This window comes from Coturnix japonica, chromosome 27 (genome assembly GCF_054131305.1).
Source record: "Coturnix japonica strain WE chromosome 27, WE-NBRP24, whole genome shotgun sequence".
NCBI classification, from domain to species: Eukaryota; Metazoa; Chordata; class Aves; order Galliformes; family Phasianidae; genus Coturnix; species Coturnix japonica.
Genome location: NC_140689.1, coordinates 905,198 through 924,882, shown reverse-complemented (window position 1 = coordinate 924,882; position 19,685 = coordinate 905,198). Strand labels below are relative to the sequence as shown.

Genomic DNA, 19,685 nt, shown 5'->3' with positions numbered 1-19,685 from the left:
CCCATAAAAAGAACCTGCCATCAGCCAGGATTTATTATGATTTTTTTTTTTTTTTTGGTAATTTTTATTTTAGACAGAAAAATAAAATAAGAGAAAAAAGAGAAAAATCAAAAATTTAAATTATCCAAAGGAATCGCAATAAATAGCAAATAAATTAAGCGCCGGTGTCGCCACCGTAGACGTCGACTCCTGGGGTCGCCCCCTCCCCTCCCACCCCCCCCACCCGTCCCACCCCACAACGACTCAGCGGGTCCCAAACCCCCAATAAGGGGAGGGGGAGCAGCGGCCCCGCGGTGCCGCCAACGGGATTATCTACAGGGGGGGCCCTGCGGTGCTGCTGGGCCGGGTGGGGCTATGGGGCTGCAGGGCTCCAGGTCTGTGGGGCACGGAGGGGTGGGGGGTGGTTGGGGGTTGGGGGATGTGGGGTCGGGTGCGCCCCGAGGTCCGTGTGTCCCAATGGTGGTGGATCCCCATCTCAGTACAGCCCAGTTTTGGTGCATCCCGATTGCAGCGCATCCCAATCTCGGTGCATCCCAATGTTGATCCATCCTCCCAGTTGCTGCACATCCCAATGCAGCCCTGATTGCAGAGCATCCCAATCCTGCTGCAGCTCGGGTTTGGTAGGTCTCAATCTCAGTGCATCCCAGTGTTGGTACCTCCTGGTCTCGGTGCATTTTGATCTCAGTACATCTCAGTGTTGGTTACATCCTGATCTTGGCACATCTCTGTCTCAACGCAGCCCAACATCGGTAAATCCCAATCTCACTGCATCCCGATCTCTCCGTACCCCAGATGCGATGCATCCAATCTTGCAGCATCTCGATCCCACTGCATCCCAAATTCGGTGCATCCTGATTTTGGCGCATCCCAATAGCACGAAATCCTGGTTTCACTGCATCCCAAACTTGCAGAATCTCAGTTTCATTGCATCCCCATTTTGCAGCATCCCAATCTTGGTGCATCCCGGTTTCACCGCATCCCAAATTCAGTGCATTCCAATTTTGGTGCATCCCAATCTTGGAGCGTCCTGATCCCAGTTCATCCCAATCCCGGTGCATCCCACGTGCAGCCATTTCATGTCCATACAGCGGTGGTTATGCTGGGAGGTGCAGCCCCCGGAACCCATAGAATAGGGGAAACTGAGGCAGGTGGGGGCCGGGCAGAGCGGAGTGGCAGTGTATGTGTGGAGAGGGTCCCGCTTGCCCTGGCGCAGCCGCCCATGGGGTGGTACTTGGGGGGACAAGGGGAGGTGGCCATGTCCCCCCCGCCCTCCACCCCTCCCCCACAACGTGGGGTGCCTCCCATGTCCCCAGCTTGGGGCTGGGTTTGGTCCTGTTTGGTGAGAAAGAAACCCCAAGCGGGGACCTGGGGGGCAATGGAGTCCCCCTACCCTAAATAGGGCAGTGGGTGTTGGGGGGGAGTGCTGGGCCCCCCTCCTCAGCCCATGGACTGGGATGGACTGGGAGGGGGGATCCATCTGGTCCTGCCGGGGGGGGTCCATCCTTCCTGAGCGTATGGGGGTCTGTGTTCCCCCTCCGGCAGGACCGACCTCCCCACCCCAGGGGGGCTGCTCCGCCATCAGGGTCACCCATGGGTGCTGCGCTGCACTTCCAGACCTGGGGAGGGGTGAGAGCACGAAGGGCATTAAAAGAGGGGCTGGGGGGGACCTGAAATGGGTGGGGGGCTGTTATGGGTCTGAGGGGCTGCTAGGGGGGTCCAGAGGGGCTCACCAGGCTCAGTAGGGCCGGTTGGCGTCTTTGGGCCTCTTGAGCTGCACTTTGAGGCGCTTCATGCCGATCTGGAACCCGTTCATGGCGTGGATGGCCGCCTGCGCACTGGCTGGGTTGTCAAAGCTGACAAAGCCTGGGAACAGCGGGGACATGGGGACAGTGGGGACACAAGGATGGTGGTGACAATGGGAGTGTGGGGGCAGCAGAGACACGGGGACAGCGAGGACACAGTCATGGTGGTGCAGATGTTGTGGCCCTGCCGTTGGCCCACGATATTCCCAGCCACCATAACTTCGTGCTCCTGGCCATGGTGGCTCCAGCTGTGGTGTCCCCATGGAGTGTTGATGTCCTGACCACGATGTCCCCATGTTTCCGGCCATGGTGACCCCATCTGTGAAGTCCCTGTGCCCTGGACATCGCATCCCCATATTCCCAGTCATGGTGTCCCCATCTATGATATCCCAATGCTATGACAATGGTGTTCCCATGTCTCCATCCTTGGTGACCCCACCTGTGATGTCCCTTTGTCCCCATATACGACGTCCCAAAGCTCTCACCATGATGTCCCCCTGCTCTGACCACAGTGTCTCCACACTCTGACCATGGTGTCCCCCTCCCCCTGCCATGACGCCCCCTGTCCCTACCGAAGCACTTGCTCTGGTTGGTGGCGCGGTCAACGAACACTTTGGCAGAGATGACGTTGCCGAAGGGCAGGAACATCTGCAGGATCTCAGTGTCAGCGAACTCCTGGGGCAGGTGGTAGATGAAGATGTTACAGCCCTCGGGGCCTGCGGAGGGAGCGGCGTCACAGCGGGCACAGGACCTGGGCACCCCAAAAAACCCCAAACCCCAACCCAATCCCATGCACCCATCCATGGGGCACCCACAGACTCCAATGGATGACCCCAAAACCATCGCTCTGTGTCTCCCCTGTGGCTATGGGTCCCCCCAAGCACAGCTCCACTGGGTGAGTGAAAGGGTCCTGGGGGGGGGGGAGGTTCCCAGAGGAGTCATAGGGGAGTCCTGGGGACTTGGAGAGGGTCCCAGGATTGTGGGATCCTTAGGAAGGTTCTTGGGTGTCCCAATGTCTCAGAGGGTCCTGAGGGGTTTCAGGAGGTTTTTAGGGAGTTTTGAGGGGTGTCTCAGGGTCCCAGAAGGGCTTGGGGGGTCCCTCACCTTCACGCTGCTGCTGTTGGGGAGGGGGTGGGGGGGCCAGCAGAGGCCCTGGTGGAGCGAAGGCTGGGCTTACCAGCCCATAGGCGGCAGGGTAGGCAGCTGTGGGGGAAATCGGGTCAGCCCAGTACAGCCCAGTGCTTCCCAATATATTCCAGTGCCCTCTAGTACCACCAGAGTCCCGCCAGTGCTCCCAGTGCCCTCCAATGCTCCCAGTGCCCATCAGTGCTTCTAGTGCCTCCACTCTTCCCCCAGTGCCAGCCCAGTCCCTTCCAGATGTGCCCTTCTAAACCATGCAGCTCTCCCCAGTATCCTCCCAGTGCCCCCCAGTGCCACGTAGCGCCCATCCACCGCCCTCCCAGTGTCCCTCCTGATGTCATGCAATGCCTTCACAGCACCCTCCAGTGCTCCCAATGCTTCCCAGTGCCCCTTAGAGCCATAAAATGCCTTCCCAATGTCAACCATTGCTCTCCCACTGGCTCCCAGTAACCTCCAGTATCCCCCAGTACCCTCCCAGTGCCATGCAATGCCATCCCAGTGCCTCCCAGTGCACCCACCCGTGTAGTGCTGCATGCCAGCATATGCCTGCTGCAGGGGGTCCGCAGGGGCAGCAGGGCTCTGGGCTGGGGGGAGAGAAAGGGGAGCCGTTAGGGGAAGTGGGGGGCAGCAAGGGGGTGGCTGGGGGGCGGCGAGCACCTGGGAACGGGGGGACCCCTCCGGCATAGACGGCCTCGGGGGCGGGCGGCCCTGCGGGCTGTGCGGGCACCGGGCTGTACCCATTGACACTCAATGGGGCTGCGATGGCAGGGACCGGCGTGGCAGCCATGGCGGGCGGCGTGCTGGTTCCTGGGGGGCAGAGGGGTCACCATCCTGACAGTGGCACCGTGCTGTCCCCAGCTGGTGGGGGATCCCCATCTGGTGGCCACCATATGGACATCCCACATGGACGCATCTTTGGTGTCCCCATCCAACCTGGGCCCAACCCTGGCTTCCCCATTTCCAGCATCCCCCAACCCCGACGTCCCCAACCCCTCGTGTCCTACATCCCCCCACCCCGGATGACCCCCAACCCCTGATGTCCCCACGTCCCCAGTGCCACCTACCTGAGGATGGGGGCAGAGGGGTGGCAATGAGCCCGTTGGGGTTGACCGTGCCCATATGCTGCATCTGGACGGCCATGGTGGCCATGGGGCTGAGGTAGGCCGAGTGGGCGGCCACCAGGGCCGCCTGCTGCTGCATCAGCTGTGGGGACAGAGCTGGCACCGCGCGCGGCCATGGGGTTCCCCTCCCAAGTGATGTCCCCGTGGGACCCCCACGGCCCAGTGGGTGGCACCCAGTTGGTTGACAATGCCCAAATGGGGAACCCAGTGTCTCCTCGCGACACCCCGTGTCCCATCTCAGACCACACGGGGCCATATTTCCCCCCTTCACCTGGTGACCCCATTCTGGATTATGGGATCCACCATCGTTGTGTTCCACCATTTCCTCAGTGCAGCCATCTCAGAATGCAGGGACCCACCAGCCCACCCCATGGGGGTCCACCAGCTCACCCCATGTCCCATCCCAGCCCACCAGGACCACCCCCCACCGACATACCTCACCCCAATGCCCCCATCCCACCATCATGTAGGGCAGCCACCCCACAATACAACACCCTCACCCCACACCCAAGGATCTAACGTTCCCATGACCCCCATGTCCCCCTACCGCCTGTGTGTAGGCGCTGTAGGCCCCAAACTGGAGTGCTATGGGGCTGAACATGCCGAGCTGGCTTGCCACCTGCTGCATCCGCCGCAGACCCCGCTCCTTCTCCGTGTCTGCAAACTTCACCACCAGGCTGGATGAGGCGCCCTGCGGGGACACGGCCGTCACCCCACGGGGACAGTGGTGGGGCTGGTGGTGAATGGGGAGGGCAGTGGGGCGGTGGGGACTAGCAGTGGGTCGGTGGTCCTCACTGGCAGAGTGCGGCTCCCATGGAGGGCAGCGATGGCAGCCTGGGCCTCTGCGTGGCTCTGGAACTTGACGAAGGCACAGCCTGGGGACAGCGGGGTCAGCGGGGACAGAGCCCAGACCCTCCCAGCCCAATACACCCCGACTGCTCCCATCCTTGTCTCCATTCCCATCCCCACCCCCATCCAATTCCCAACTCCACTCTCATTGTCCCTAACCCATCCCCACCCCCATCATCATCCCCATCCCATCCCATCCCATCCCCATCCCCATCCCCATCCCCATCCCCATCCCCATCCCATCCCTATTCCATCCCATCCCATTCCGTTCCCATCCCCATCCCATCCCCATCCCCATCCCCATCCCACCCCCATCCCATCCCCATCCCCATCCCATCCCATTCCATTCCGATCCCAATCCCCATCCCATCCTATCCCCATCCCATCCCACCCCACCCCCATCCCCATCCCATCCCATCCCATCCCATCCCATCCCATTCCCATCCCCATCCTCATCCCATCCCATTCCATTCCAATCCCCATCGCCATCCCATCCCATCCCCATCCCATCCCCATCCCATCCCCATCCTATCCCCATCCCCATCCCCATCCCATCCCATTCCATTCCGATCCCCATCCCATCCCATCCCCATCCCCATCCCATCCCATCCCCATCCCATTCCCATCCCCATCCCCATCCCCATCCCCATCCCCATCCCCATCCCCATCCCATCCCACTGCATTCTCATTCCCATTCCCATCCCATCCCCATCCCATCTCCATCCCCATCCCACCCCACCCCCATCCTATCCCCATCCCCATCCCCATCCCATCCCATTTCATTCCCATCCCCATCCCCATCCCATCCCATTCCATTCCCATCCCATCCCATCCCCATCCCATCCCATCCCATCCCCATCTCCATCCCCATCCCATTCCCATCCCCATCCCATCCCCACCCCATCCCATTGCATTCTCATTCCCATCCCATCCCCATCCCATCTCCATCCCCATCCCCATTCCCATCCCCATCTCCATCCCACCCCACCCCCATCCCATCTCATCCCCATCCCATCCCATCCCATCTCCATCCCCATCCCATCCCCATCCCCACCCTGTCCTGTCCCCATCCCCATCCCCACACAGTGACACCTTTGCTGGTGCCGTCGGGGCCGCGCAGCACCGTGCACTCATCGATGGTCCCGAAGGGCTCAAACATCTTCCTCACGTCCTCGTCCGCCTGCTGCTTGCTGAGCATCCCCACAAACAGCTTGCGATCCTCTGCAGGACAGCGCGGTGACACCGGGACACTGAGATGGAAACCCCCTCACCCAGCCAGGATGGGGACACGGGATGGGGACATGGGGACACCCAGTACCCGACCAGGATGGTGTTGGGGCCATGGGGATGGGGACAAGTGCCCCCCTCTCCAGGGGACACCAAGAGGCTGAGACCCCTGGGATGGGGTTGTGGCAGGAGGGAACACCTCTCGTGGGGCTGCTGGTTGGGGACATGGGGACAGTGCTGTGCTGGAGCCTCCCCAGGGACTTGGTGACACCCATGGGATGGGGACATGGGAGGAGGACAGGGTTGGGGCCCCCCCACCATGGGACAGGGGCAGAAGAGGAGGAGGGGACATGGGGACGTGTGTGGGGGACATGAGGACATGGGGATGGGCAGCCCCAATGGGGAGGTGGGGACCCCCTGGGTGGGAACCCAAGGGGGGGGTGGGGGGGGGCAGGGGTTGACGCCAGCCCTGTGAGGGATGTGGGGTGGCCTTTGGGGGGTCCCATTTGGGGACATGGGGGCGGTACCTCCTCGGCTCTCACTGTCCGCCGGCTTCACCTGGATGGGGCGGTTCATCTGGGGGGGGCACAGCGAGCGATGGGGACACAGCCCCCCCCCCAGAGCTCCCCGGGTACCCCGAAGATGCTCTGTGTTACCATGGCAACACTGCCCTGCATCCCATTACCAGGCAACGGGCACCATGGCAACGACCACCTCCCCACCACACACACACACACACACACACACACCATTAACAGTGGGGAGGGGGGGGTTGGGGGGGGGGAGGTTGACCCCACCCCCTGAGAGCAACGTGGGGGGGGGGCAGGGAGCAGATGCCCAGTAACCATGGCAACGGGAGGACGTGCTCCATGGCAACCGCCCACTCATCCCCAATTTCCCCATCCCGTTGCCTGGCAACGGCGCTGACATCAGCAGCGCTGCAATAAACAATGACAAGGCCGGAGGGGGGGGAGGGGGGTGGATCGGGGGGGGGGGGCCCGAAACCCCTACGACTGAAGGAGGTGGGGGAGGGGCGGGGGGGGCTGTCCCCATCTCACCCCCCACCCCCCCCATTTCCCACGCAGAAAGCGAAGGTGCCCCCCCCAACCCCCCGACACCCCCCCCATAAAGCCCAGATGGTGCCCCCCCCACCCCCCCCCGCTTTAATCCTCCTTAATCCCGGGATTATCCTGGGATGGAACTGGAGAAACGGAGGGAGGGGAGCCTCTAATAGGGGCTCCCAGCACCCTAAATCCCCCCCCCCCATATAACAACCCCCTAAACCCTTTCCCCATATAACAGTCCCCCCCCCCTTGGCACTGATGGGGACAGTGGGTGACACTCGTGTTCCCCCCCACATCAAACATCACACTGGGGGCAACTGTCAGGGCGGTGCCTCCCCTTAATCCCCCCCCTCCACCAATTCCCCCCCCCGCCCCCCATGCATATAATCCCAACCCCCCCACCCCATAAACCCCTCCAAATCCCCAGATTATCCCAAAGAAGGTAAATCCCAGGGGGCTCCGATGGAGGGGGGGGGGGAGCAGTGGGGGGGGGGCATTGATGGGGGTGGGGATTAAGTGATGACTTTCCTCTGGGGTTCCACCCCCCCATTAATGTCTGAGGACCCCATAATTCCCCTCTAGAAACGAGTCTTTGTGGGGAGGGTCTGAGAGTCCCTGGCCATAATGAAGAGGGGAGTGAACCCAAAATGCTTCACTTCCCCCCCCCCCACATATATAAATGGCATTTCCTCCCCACATCCTCTTGTTGTTTCATCTGTTGGGATTTTTGGTCCTTGGGGGGGATGTTTTGGGATTCCCAACATGGGGGGGGGGGGGGTCTGTGTGTACCCCCAGTATTTAGGAACTCCCCTCTCCCCCCATTTGTCCCCGGGAACCACTAAACCCCCCCATAAAGAGCTCTTTGCTGGGGGGGGTTGGGGGTGCCTGGCCATAGTAAGTGGGGAAGGGCACTTATATGGGGGTGGGAGGGGTGTTGCTGTGCCACCCCAAAACGTGCACATAGCACTTGGGGGGGGGCTCAAAGTACGTGCATGTTACACTGGGAGTGTTACACTGGGAGTGTTGGGGGAAGGGGGGGGAGGGTTGGCTACACCCCAAAGGAGCTGTTATGGGTTTGGGGGGGGGGGGTCACTCACCCCCGGCAGCGTTTTCTGCTCGTGGAGGGCACTCTGCGCCTTCAGGGCCGACTCGCGGGCGCAGTAGGTGAGGAAGGCGCATCCTATGGGGACAGGGGTTGGTTGGGTGGGGGGACACAGAGACCCCCTACCCCACACCCCACAGCTGGGCTGGTAGTGGTGTCCCTGTGGCCCCTCGCCACCCGCTGCCATGGGTTGTGGTGCCCATCATCATGGCCTCAGGGCCTGCGTGGGCCCCGCAGCACAACAACACCCCACATACAGCCATCACAGAACTGCCGAGCAACCCTACAACCAACTGCACCCCATACAGCCATCAGTACGTGTACAGCTGTCACACCTCATTCACAGCCATCGCACAGCCCACAACCAGCATCCCACACACAACCAGCATCCCCCCATACAACCACTGATCGCCATCTAAGACCATCACACCCCCATACAACCATCACATCCCATACAACCATCCCACCCCCATGTACAACCATCACAGCTCCATGTACAACCATCACATCCCATACAACCATCACATCCCATACAACCATCCCACACCCGCATACAACCATCACACCCCCACCCATGTACAACCATCCCACCCCCATGTACAACCATAACACTCCATGTACAACCATCACAGCCCATGTACAGCCATCCCACACCCCCATACAACCATCACAGCCCCATACAAAAACCCCTTAGCCCCATACAACCATCATATCCCCATGTACAACCATCACACCCCCATGTACAACCACCACAGCCCCATACAACCATCACAACCCCATACAACCGTCACATCCCATACAACCATCCTACACCCCATATACAACCACCACAACCACCACAGCCCCATACAACCATCACACCCCCATACAACCATTGAAGCCCCATGTACAACCATCCCACCCCCATTTACAACCATCACACCCCCATACAACCATCACAGCCCCATACAACCACCACAGCCCCATACAACCATCACATCCCCATGTACAACCACCACAGCCCCATACAACCATCACATCCCCATGTACAACCACCACAGCCCCATACAACCATCACACCCCCACCCATGTACAACCATCCCACACACCCATACAACCATCACACCCCATGTACAACCATCACACCCCCACATTCAACCACCACAGCCCCATACAACCATCACACCCCATACACCCATCCTACACCCCACATACAATTACAGCCCCAGGTGCCTGCTGCACATCCCACACACAACCTCTGTGCCCCATACAACCACTGCACACCCCACACACAACCTCCAGACCCTACACACACCCAACTGACTTGACACAATCGCTGCACACATTCCACCCCACATCTCACCCCACACAACCATCACACAACCCACCTGACATCACACCCCATACAACCACCGCACCGCACTCACCACCTCCGCCCCACACCACCCGTACAAGCACTGCCCCACACAGCTCCACAGGGCCCACCCGCTCCCCTGGCCCTATAGGGTACAGCCCCGTAAGTGCAAATCACACCCAGATTGTTGTGCTGTACTGCAGCTGTGGGGCTATTCTCAGGCTCCAGAGCTGCATGTGGGGCTGTGGGCCTATGGGGCTGTACTCAGGGCTGAACCTGTGCCATAGGGCTGTATGTATGGCTACACCTATAGGGCTGTACCCGTTCCATAGGGCTGTATGTAGGGCTGTATGTATGGCTACACCTTTACCATAGAGCTGTACCCATTCCATAGGGCTGTATGTAGGGCTGTACATAGAGCTGTACCCCCACTGTAGGGCTGTATATGGGGCCATTCCTGGTGCCCGGGGGCCACACTCAGGCCCCACGGCCGCCCTCAGCTCCCGGTGCCCGTCCCCCGTTCCCGACCCACATCCCCATCCCCCGTCCCCGCTGCCGGCGCCGCACCTTTGTGCATCCCGGTGTATTTGTCCTTGATGACCGTCAGCTCGTAGATCTTCCCGAACTGCTCGAAGATGGGCTTCAGGTCCTTCTCCTCCAGGTGCCGCGGGATCTGCCCCACGAAGAGTTTGATGGCGTCGGGCTCCTTCATGGGGCCGCCGGCGCTCGGGGCCGCGCCCTCCGCCCGGTGCCCTCCCGGTGCTCCCGGTGCTGGGTTCTGCTGCTCCCGCTGCTCCCGGTGCTCGGTCCTGGTGCTCCCGGTGCTGCCGGTGTTCGGTTCCGATGTTCCTGCTTCCCCTTTTCCCGGCTTCTGGCTCCCAGTTCTGGCTCTCCCGGTGCTCCCAATGCCCGGTTCCGGTGGTGCCGGTGCCGCTGGCGCTCAGATCCGGTTCTCCTGGTGCTCCCGATGCCCTTTTCCCGACTCCCAATACCCGGATCTGGTGGTCCCGGTGCTGTCAATGCTCGGTTCGGTGCTCCCAGGGCCCAATCCCGGTGCTCCCGGTGCTCCCAGCGCCTGGTTCGGTGCTCTCAGTGATTGGATCCGGTGCTCCCGGGTGCTCCCGGCGCCCGTTTCTCAGCTCCCGTTCCCCTTTTGCCCACTCCCGGTACTCCCGGTTCCCCTCTCCCGTCTCCCGGTTCTATCTTCCCGGTGCTCCCGATGCCGGTTCGGTTCTCCCGGTGTCCGTTCCGATGCTCCCGATGTTCCCGTTCCCCGATTCGATGCTCCCGGTGCCCTTTTTCTTTCGGCTCCCGGTGCTCCCGGCGCTCCGGTGCCGGTGACGGCGGCGCCGCACACAAAGGAGGGGCGGCCCCGGGGCTGAGGGCTCCTCCGGGGACGGGGCGCGGTGGGGCGGGGGCTGCGCTCTGCCCGGGGGCGGCGCTCCGGGGCCCGACGGCGCTTCTCCCGCAGCCGCCGCTCCGCCCGGAGTCACCGGGTACCGCCGTGTGGGGGGATATGGGGGGCGGGGGTGGGGGATGTGGGGATGCGGAGATATGGGGTGGGGATGTGGGGGGGAATGTGAGGGGGATGCGGGGTGTAGAGATGGGGATATGGGGGCGTTTTATGGGGTTATGGGGTGGGGGATGTGGGAGGGGGTGCGGGTATATGGGGTGGGGAGATTGGGGGGGTATGGGGAGGGTGTGGGGGGGGGAATGTGGGGGAGGTGTGGGGTGGAGTGGGGATATGGGGGGGGGAGGGGGGCAGAATTGGCTCCGCCCATAGCGCCGGTACCGGGAGGGGGATGGGAACGGAAACAGGGAATGGGAAACAGTGGGAACGGGAATGGGGGACGGGAATGGGGTCGGGAATAGGGGACGGGAATGGGGTCGGGAGGGCCGGGGGGAGCGGGGGGGGGAACCGCAGTAACAGCCGGACCCGCCGCACCCCCGGGCGCTGTCCACGGTGCTGAACGGAGCGTCTGTGGGGCGGAGCTGGGGGGGAACACGGAGACACCGACAGACGGACACGGAGACACCGACAGACGGACACGGACATGGACAGAGATGGGAACAGATGGAAACTCGGACATGGGGACAAGAGGAGACGGACGGACAAAGGAACGCGGGGATGAGGAGACACGGGAACGCAGACGGACACACGGCCATGAGGACATCAACACGGACAGACAGACGTGGGGACAGATGGGAACACGGCCACGGGGACAGCGACGTGGGGACAGACAGACGGACACGGCTGTGGACAGATGGACACGGGGACGGGAGGACACGGACAGACGTGGGGACACACGGGGACACGTGGGGACATGGAGGGGGGACAGCGACGGACAGACGGACACGTGGGGTGTGGACACACGGACACAGACTGTGATACGCAGTGACACACACAAACACAGTGACACACGCAGTGACACGCAGTGACACGCAGTGACACACGCAGTGACACGCATTGACACACAGTGACATACAATAACAGTGACACACACATAGAGACACACAGTGACACACAGTGACACACGCAGTGACACACACAGTGACACACGCAGTGACACACGCAGTGACACACACACAGTGACACACGCAGTGACACACAGTGACACACAGTGACATACAATAACAGTGACACACACATAGAGACACACAGTGACACACAGTGACACACACACAGACACACAGTGAGACAGTGACACACACAGTGACACATGCAGTGACACACGCAGTGACACACACACAGACACACAATGACATACACAGTCACACACACAGTGACACACGCAGTGACACAATGACATGCAGTGACACACAGTCACACACAGTGACATGCAGTGACACACACAGTCACACACACAGTGACACACAAACACAGACACACAGTGACACAGTGACATGCCGTGACACACGCAGTGACATGCAGTGACATACAATGACACACAGTGACACGCAGTGACACACAGTGATACACAATAACAGTGACACATACATAGAGACACGCAGTGACACACACAGTGACACAGTGACACATGCAGTGACACACACAGTGACACACGCAGTGACATGCAGTGACACACACGGTGACATACAGTGACACATGCAGTGACATAGAATGACATACAGTGACACAGTGACACACACAATGACATACAGTGACAGACACACACGCAGTGACATACAGTGACACGCAGTGACACACGCAGTGACACAGAGACACACAGTGACACAGTGACACGCAGTGACATACAATGACATACAATGACATACAGTGACACGCAGTGACACACAGACACACGCAGACACACATGCAGTGACACACAGTGACATGCAGTGACACACTGACACACGCAGACACACACAGTGACACACATGCAGTAACACACACACACAGTGACACAGTGACAGACACACACACACACGCAGTGACACACCCCGTTACAGTCACAGTTACACCTCGTTACAACCATCACAGCTGTATGGTTACACACACACTCCTTACACACTCACACTCACATGGTCTCACACTGTGACAGGTGCTGCACACTGAAAGTCACACACACACACTCACAAACACACACGCACACTCACGCACACACACACACACACACACATACACACACACACACACACACACATACACACACACATACACTCACACACACACTCACACACACACACACACACCATTACATGTGATACAACAGCCATAGGGTCACATACCCCCACTGCACACTCACACCATTACACCTCATTACACACTCATGGTCACACACACAACATTACATCCACACAGTTACACACAGTTACATACAGTGGCACACACACCCCGTTACACACATACAGTTACACACACACCCCATTACATAACCCACTGCACAGTTACACACACAAACCATTACACACACACCCCGTTACACACATACAGTTACACACACACCCCATTACATAACCCACTGCACAGTTACACACACAAACCATTACACACACACCCCGTTACACACATACAGTTACACACACACCCCATTACATAACCCACTGCACAGTTACACACACAAACCATTACACACACACCCCGTTACACACATACAGTTACACACACACCCCATTACATAACCCACTGCACACACAACCATTACACACACACCCCATTACACACACAAACCTCTACTACACTGTTACACACTCCCCATTACACATACACCCCATTACACATACCCCATTACACACCCCATTACAGTTTTACACACACAAACCTTTACTACTCTCTTACACACTCCCCATTACACACGCACCCCATTACACACAGCTACACACAGTTGCACACACAAACCATTACACACACAGTTACACCCCCCCCATTACTCACACACACCGTTACACACACACCCCCTTACACACACACACCGTTGCACACACTCCATTACACACACACACACATTCTAACGCCCCGTAACGCCCCTCACGCTGCATTACAGGGCACACACCCCGTTGCACACTCACACGATGAGCCCCATCCCCCCCATCCCACAGCGGCAGGTCACACACCCGCCGTTGCACACTTGACACGCGGTTACACGCGCACCGTCACACCCCGGCGGGGCCGTTACGCCGTTTTCCTTCCCCCCCCATTCCCCGTTCAGCCCAACATGGCGGAACCGGGACCGGCGGAACCGGGGCGGGCAGCGGCGCTGGAGGTGCGGTCAAGGCGGGGCGGGGGGAACCGGGACGGGCCACCCCGGTTGGGGACGGTGCGGTGACGCGTGTCCGTGTGTCCGTCTGACCCGCAGCCGTCCCTACGTCTGTCCTCCGAGCGGTACCTACGGGAGCGGCCGGAGGTGGCGATGCTGCTGCGGGGGCTGCTGCGGTGCGACCCCCAAAACCCGACCCCCCCCCTACTCCTGACCCCATCCCCATCCCGATCCCCAGCCCCCCCCCCCCCCCCCCCCCGCACTGATTCTGCCGTTTCCCCCCCCCCCCAACCTCGTCCCCCAAATCCCCCAATCCTTCCGGACCCCAATCCCCCCACCCCACCCCCACCCCATTTAGGATCGATCACCTCCCCCCTCTGCCTTTTAGGGTCACTTTCTCTCCCCCCCCCCCTCCCGCTGCAGGCAGTTGATGCTTCGTCGGCCTCGCAACGTCCTGGAGTTCGCTGCAGGTGGGGGGGGGGGGACATCGGGAGACCCCACAGCCGTTGTGGGGACAGTGAGATCCACATAAGGGGACCCCATTGGGATGGTGGGGACACAGAGGAACAGTGACACTGTGACACAGCAGGAGCCGATCCCTTTAGGGGGACAGCAGCACCCCTAAAATGGGGGGAGCATTTAGGGAGCACCACCGAGGTGTGTGGGGGTGGGAGTATTTAGGGACAAAGATATCGAGGTGTGAGAGATCCACGTGGGGACAGTGACATCAGGGGGAAGGTGGGCAGTGGGGGCAGCAATGCTGGGGGGGGGGGGGGGATCATCTGGGAGCAGCGACATTGAAGTACAGGGACCTGGCAGCACAGTGTCCCCATCCATTGCAGAGTATTTCACGGACCCGGAGCTGCTACAGAGGATTCGGGAGCAGCTGGAGACCTCAAGGCCACCGCAGTGACGGTGACACCCTCCCCCGTGTGACACAATGGTGACAATGTGGTGCTCGTGTTTCTGTGTGGGGCTGCAGTGCTGTCAGTGGGGCTGAGCACCCACCTGGGGCTGTGTCTGGGGAGGCTGAGCCCTGTGGGGCCCTAGAACACTGACCCCCCCCCATTCCCAACTGCAGTCCAAACCCCAACTCTGGGCTTATCCCCAAACCTGCTCCCACCCCTTGGGGTCAGCGCCCAAAAATCCCATTGAGGTTCCATCTAAATCCCGTTGCCTTCTGGATCCAGTTCCTGAAAACCCATTTGGGGTCGTCTCCAACTGTCTTTGGGGGTCAGCCCCCAAACCACATGCACCGCCCCACGCTCTAACCCTTTTTATTCACTCAACAAGGGTGGGGAGCGATGGGGAACATCTCCGACCCCAAAAGGAGGGAGATGTGGGGTCAGAGCAGCTCGTCCCGCCGTGCTGCCAGCAGTGCTGCCTGCTGGGCCTGCCAGTGCCGGCGCCGCTTCGTCCGTGGCCGCATGAACTCCACCACGTCCATGGGGACCCGCACCGTATCCAGCCCGTTCACCTGCGGGGTGGGGAGAGGAAGGGGGGCTGGGGGCGGCCCTACATGTTGCTGTTGATGGAGGCACCCCTCCCCCACTCCCTCCACTCAGAGATCTTGGTGTTGCCCCAAGGAGAACCTTAAAACAAGGAGGGGGGGGAGCAGGGAGTCTCCTCCTCCCCAGCCCCAAAATCCCCAAGGGGACCAAAATCACCCTGAAATATGGGACATCCATCCCCCCAAATCCCACCAAAGTCCTAATGATGTGAGGCAGCTCCATCCCCCAAATACCACTAAGGGGTGGAAACCCCATCTTCTAAAACATTTCGGCCCAACCCCCCAAATCCCACTGATGCGGGGCAGCCCCACTCCCTGATCCCTGCTGTGGCACCAGGACACACACAGCAATGGAAGTGCAGCCCCTTCCTCACTCCCACCCCAGTTAGTGCCTCACTTCCAATTAGCAGGACCCAAATGAGTCCCACGACACTGACATAGATTTGGGGCCCTCAGAGACTGAAGGACCAGGCTGATGACACAGAGGGGCGGCTCTGTGTGTATGTAGGTCACAGGGATGGAATTTGGTTGCTTTTTTTCTGTGAAAAACCCCAAATCTTCCCCTTCAGCCCCCCCCCCACCGGGACTGTGGGTTCCTCTTTGGCACAACTACAGGGCCACGGGCTCTCCCCACAACTCCCACGCTATGGGGCAGGGGATGGGGAGGCTGTGGGGCGCCGTGCACTCACCGTCACCTCACACCAGTACTCGCCCCAGCGGGTGATGGGCTCCGCAGGCAGCTTCAGCGCGTGGGGCGGCACCGAAACCCGCAGCTGCAACAGGTCAGAAGTCAGAGGGCACCACGCATGGACCAGCATCCATTCATCTTCTCAAGGCCTTCATTGAAGCCTGGAGCCCCACGGCACATGGAGCCTCCCCCGCGCCGTGGGGACGGGGAGCCTCACATCTCCGAGGGCACAACTCACGTTCTTGAGGAAGTGCCGTGCCACGATGTCAGCGTTCAGCTCCCAGCTCACGTTGTTCTTCATGCCCACCTCCAGGCGGCAGCTCCTCAGGAACCGCAGGGTCTGTGGGGTGGATGCGGCATGGGGGTCAGCATGAGGTCAATGTGGGGCAGGGGGGTGGCACAGGGCAGGGGTCAATGTGGGGTGAATGGTGGGGGGCAGGAGTTGATGTGTTGGTGTGGGGCAGGGGGGTCGATATGGGGGGGTCGATATGGGGCAACCCCCCACACTCACCCTCTCTCCACTCTGCGTTTGAACCGCCTCCATCTGCCCCACCTGGTTCTGCAATGAGAAAAAAGATCAGGATCAAACCCAATGCACAAGTTCTCCGTGCTCCAAAGATCCCCCAGACCACCCCCGTCCTCTGATCAGTCATTAACAGCAGGGCGGTTGATGAAGCAGCTCATTACGTGGCTCACCTGCTTCTCCTCCTCGAACAGCCGGCGGTTCTCAGGCGACGCGTACACAGCCAGGCCCTGTGGCAGCAGCCGGTTGCGCCCCATGGATTTCTTCACAGAAACAATGTCCCCACGGTTCCCCAGACCTGTGGGGACAGCGAGGGGCAGCGCCCCACATCCTGCTGTGATCCCAAACCCCATCCATTGAGCTCACACTCAGAGCAGCGGCTCTAAAAGAAACTGCGCCTTCACGTTGAACCTGATGGTGTTTTGTTGGGTTCTTTTCAATGGGTTTCTTTCTCTTTTGGAAAGGAAGAAGATGTGGAAGAGTCCAACCAACCCCTGGGTGCTACAGCGGAATAACTCCAACATGGGGCTGTGCTGATGGAGAGCTGCTCTGCAGGGAAGGCCCCAGGGGTCCTGGCTGCCCAATATAGAATCACCCAGGTTGGAAATGACGTCCAACCACAGCCTCACCATAGTGCCCTAACTCTAACAACCCTCCACTAAATCACATCCCTGAGCACCACATCCAAACGTCCAACTTGAACTTACCCTGCTGCAACCTGAGGCCATTTCCCCTTGTCCTGTCACTTGTCACCAGTGAGAAGAAACCTGCCCCACTCTCACTGTAAGAACCTTTCAGATACTGAAAGAGAGCAATAAGAGACTGAACTGCCCCAGCTCCCTCAGCCTCTCCTCATAGGGCTGATTCTCCAAGCCCTTCATGAGCCTCGTTGCCCTTCTCTGGACCTGCTCCAGCACCTTCATGTCCTTTCTGTACTGATGTGCCCAAAACTGAACACAGAACTCAAGGTGGGACCTCACCAATGCTGAGTTCAGGGGCAGGATGACTTCCCTAGTGCTGCTCACCATTGTTGATACAAGCCAGGATGCCATTGGTCCTCTTGTCCACTTGTGCACACTGCTGGCTCATTTTCAGCCCACTGTCCATCAGCACAACAAGGTCCCTTTCCATCAGGCAGCTTCCCAGCCACAGCTCCCCAGACCCGCAGTGTTGCCTGGGGTTGTTGTGACCAAAATGCAGGACCCGACACTTGGTCCCATTGAAACTCACGCCGTTAACCTTGGCCCATCCATCCAGTCTATCCAGGTCCCTCTGTAGCGCCCTTCTCCCCTCAGGCAGATCAACACTCCCTCCCACCTTGATGCCGTCTGCGATGGTCTCCAGATGAACCCCAGCCCCTCTTACCCTCCACCGCCTGCGTCAGGATCAGCTCCAGCTCCCCCCGTGGCAGATGTTTGCCGTCCTCCACCAGCCGATACACGCGGTACCGCCGGTGCCGGGCGCGGGGGGGCCGCCCCTCTTTGCTGAGCGGAACCTTCCACCAGCGTTCCACCACCACCGTGTCCTGCGGGGAGAAACGGGGGGGTCAGCACAGTGGGGGTGGGTCCAACACAGCGGGGTCAGGGCCACCCGCTGCTCCACAGAATCACAGAATTACCCGGGTTGGAAGGGACCTCAAGGATCATGTGGTTCCAACCCCCCTGCCTGGCAGGGCCACCAAACATACACATTTACTAGATCAGGTTGCCCAGGGCCCCGTCCAACCTGGCCTTGAACACCTCCAAGGACGGGGCACCAACAAGCTCCCTGGGCAGCCTGGGCCTAACCACTCTCCTAGTAAAGAACCTCCCCCTAACATCCAACCTAAATCTTCCCTCTTTTAACTTAAAACCATTTCCCCGTGTCCTGCTATTGTCAGCCCTTTCAAAGAGTGTACTCCCCTCCTGGGAGTAAGTTCCCTTCAGGTATTGAAAGGCTGCAGTGAGGTCACCCCGCAACCTTCTCTTCTCCAGGCTGAACTGAAGATTCCGCAAGTCAGAACAAACCCAACTCCCTCAGCCTGTCCTCATAGGGGAGGTGCTCCAGCCCCTGATCATCTTTGTGGCCCTCCTCTGGACCCTTTCCAAAATCTCCATGTCTTTTTTGTACTGAGGGCTCCACACCTGGACACAGTACAACAGATGGGGCCTCACAAGAGTCGAGTAGAGAGGGACAATCACCTCCCTATCCCTGCTGACCCTATCCCTGCCCCCATAAACCCCCCCCCACCCCCACAAGGCCGGCCCAGTCCACTGCCGCCCCGACCCAGTTCCATCATGGCCCACTCCCCCCCATTCCCCTTGCAGACCCCGGAACCGCCCCGTGCTCTGTGCTCCCCCCCGGCTCCCCCCGCCCTTACCCGCACATGGCTGAGGCTCAACGCCCGCCCCGCCGCCCCCAGCAGCAGCGCGCAGCCCCGCGCCCACAGCGGGCCCAACATGGCGGCTCCAACATGGCGGCTCCGGACCCGGCCCGAGGACCCCTCCCCATCACCGGGCTGCCCGCGGCGCGCCTGCGCCACAACCACGCTGAGCTGCTCACTGCGCCTGTGCAGAAAAGCACACCGAGAGCTGCCCACTGCGCCTGCGCACAAAGAGAACTGCCTCCCCCCCCCCCAACGCGGAGCCGT

At 60.1% G+C, this 19,685-nt stretch overlaps 3 protein-coding genes across 7 annotated transcripts; 1 reads left to right on the top strand and 2 right to left on the bottom strand.

Moving 5' to 3' along the window:
* Positions 1 to 40: 40 nt before the first annotated feature.
* Positions 41 to 11,148, bottom strand: LOC107324572 (CUGBP Elav-like family member 3). Its single transcript, XM_015884696.3, has 13 exons — positions 10,206 to 11,148; positions 8,301 to 8,383; positions 6,667 to 6,715; positions 6,005 to 6,133; positions 4,859 to 4,938; positions 4,611 to 4,754; positions 4,007 to 4,145; positions 3,600 to 3,749; positions 3,461 to 3,526; positions 2,907 to 3,005; positions 2,375 to 2,518; positions 1,731 to 1,863; positions 41 to 1,616 (listed from the first exon to the last, which is right to left on the bottom strand). The coding sequence occupies exons 1-12, from the start codon at positions 10,348 to 10,350 to the stop codon at positions 1,736 to 1,738; spliced, it is 1,356 nt and encodes a 451-aa protein (XP_015740182.2). The 5' UTR covers positions 10,351 to 11,148; the 3' UTR covers positions 41 to 1,616; positions 1,731 to 1,735.
* RIIAD1 (regulatory subunit of type II PKA R-subunit domain containing 1) lies at positions 10,858 to 17,466 on the top strand. Of its 5 annotated transcripts, none has more exons than XM_085524340.1 (4): positions 10,858 to 11,134; positions 14,435 to 14,511; positions 14,759 to 14,805; positions 15,178 to 15,298. In XM_085524340.1, exons 1-4 carry the CDS (start codon positions 10,858 to 10,860, stop codon positions 15,269 to 15,271), a joined length of 495 nt encoding a protein of 164 aa, XP_085380466.1. In that variant the 3' UTR covers positions 15,272 to 15,298. The 5 variants fall into 5 exon arrangements, 4 of the variants coding, with proteins under 4 accessions (XP_085380466.1, XP_085380465.1, XP_085380467.1 ...); XM_085524339.1 differs by having other exon boundaries at positions 14,724 to 14,805; XM_015884728.3 differs by lacking the exon at positions 10,858 to 11,134 and adding an exon at positions 13,682 to 14,341.
* Positions 15,597 to 19,510, bottom strand: MRPL9 (mitochondrial ribosomal protein L9). Its single transcript, XM_015884727.2, has 7 exons — positions 19,416 to 19,510; positions 18,422 to 18,581; positions 17,230 to 17,354; positions 17,045 to 17,092; positions 16,772 to 16,873; positions 16,535 to 16,618; positions 15,597 to 15,812 (listed from the first exon to the last, which is right to left on the bottom strand). The coding sequence occupies exons 1-7, from the start codon at positions 19,494 to 19,496 to the stop codon at positions 15,681 to 15,683; spliced, it is 732 nt and encodes a 243-aa protein (XP_015740213.2). The 5' UTR covers positions 19,497 to 19,510; the 3' UTR covers positions 15,597 to 15,680.
* Positions 19,511 to 19,685: the final 175 nt, after the last annotated feature.

Coding starts and splice junctions, on each gene's coding strand:
- LOC107324572 (XM_015884696.3), bottom strand. CDS start 10,350: ATGAAGGAGCCCGACGCCATCAAACTCTTCGTGGGGCAGATCCCGCGG. Junction 8,384..10,205: donor ATACACCGGGATGCACAAAG/GTGCGGCGCCGG, acceptor CTGTCCCCATAG/GATGCGCCTTCCTCACCTAC. Junction 3,006..3,460: donor TGGCATGCAGCACTACACGG/GTGGGTGCACTG, acceptor TTTCCCCCACAG/CTGCCTACCCTGCCGCCTAT.
- RIIAD1 (XM_085524339.1), top strand. CDS start 10,858: ATGCCGGTTCGGTTCTCCCGGTGTCCGTTCCGATGCTCCCGATGTTCC. Junction 11,135..14,434: donor GCTCCGCCCGGAGTCACCGG/GTACCGCCGTGT, acceptor TCTGACCCGCAG/CCGTCCCTACGTCTGTCCTC. Junction 14,806..15,177: donor CGTCCTGGAGTTCGCTGCAG/GTGGGGGGGGGG, acceptor CATCCATTGCAG/AGTATTTCACGGACCCGGAG.
- MRPL9 (XM_015884727.2), bottom strand. CDS start 19,496: ATGTTGGGCCCGCTGTGGGCGCGGGGCTGCGCGCTGCTGCTGGGGGCG. Junction 18,582..19,415: donor TGAGCCTCAGCCATGTGCGG/GTAAGGGCGGGG, acceptor TTCTCCCCGCAG/GACACGGTGGTGGTGGAACG. Junction 17,355..18,421: donor CCTGACGCAGGCGGTGGAGG/GTAAGAGGGGCT, acceptor CTGTCCCCACAG/GTCTGGGGAACCGTGGGGAC.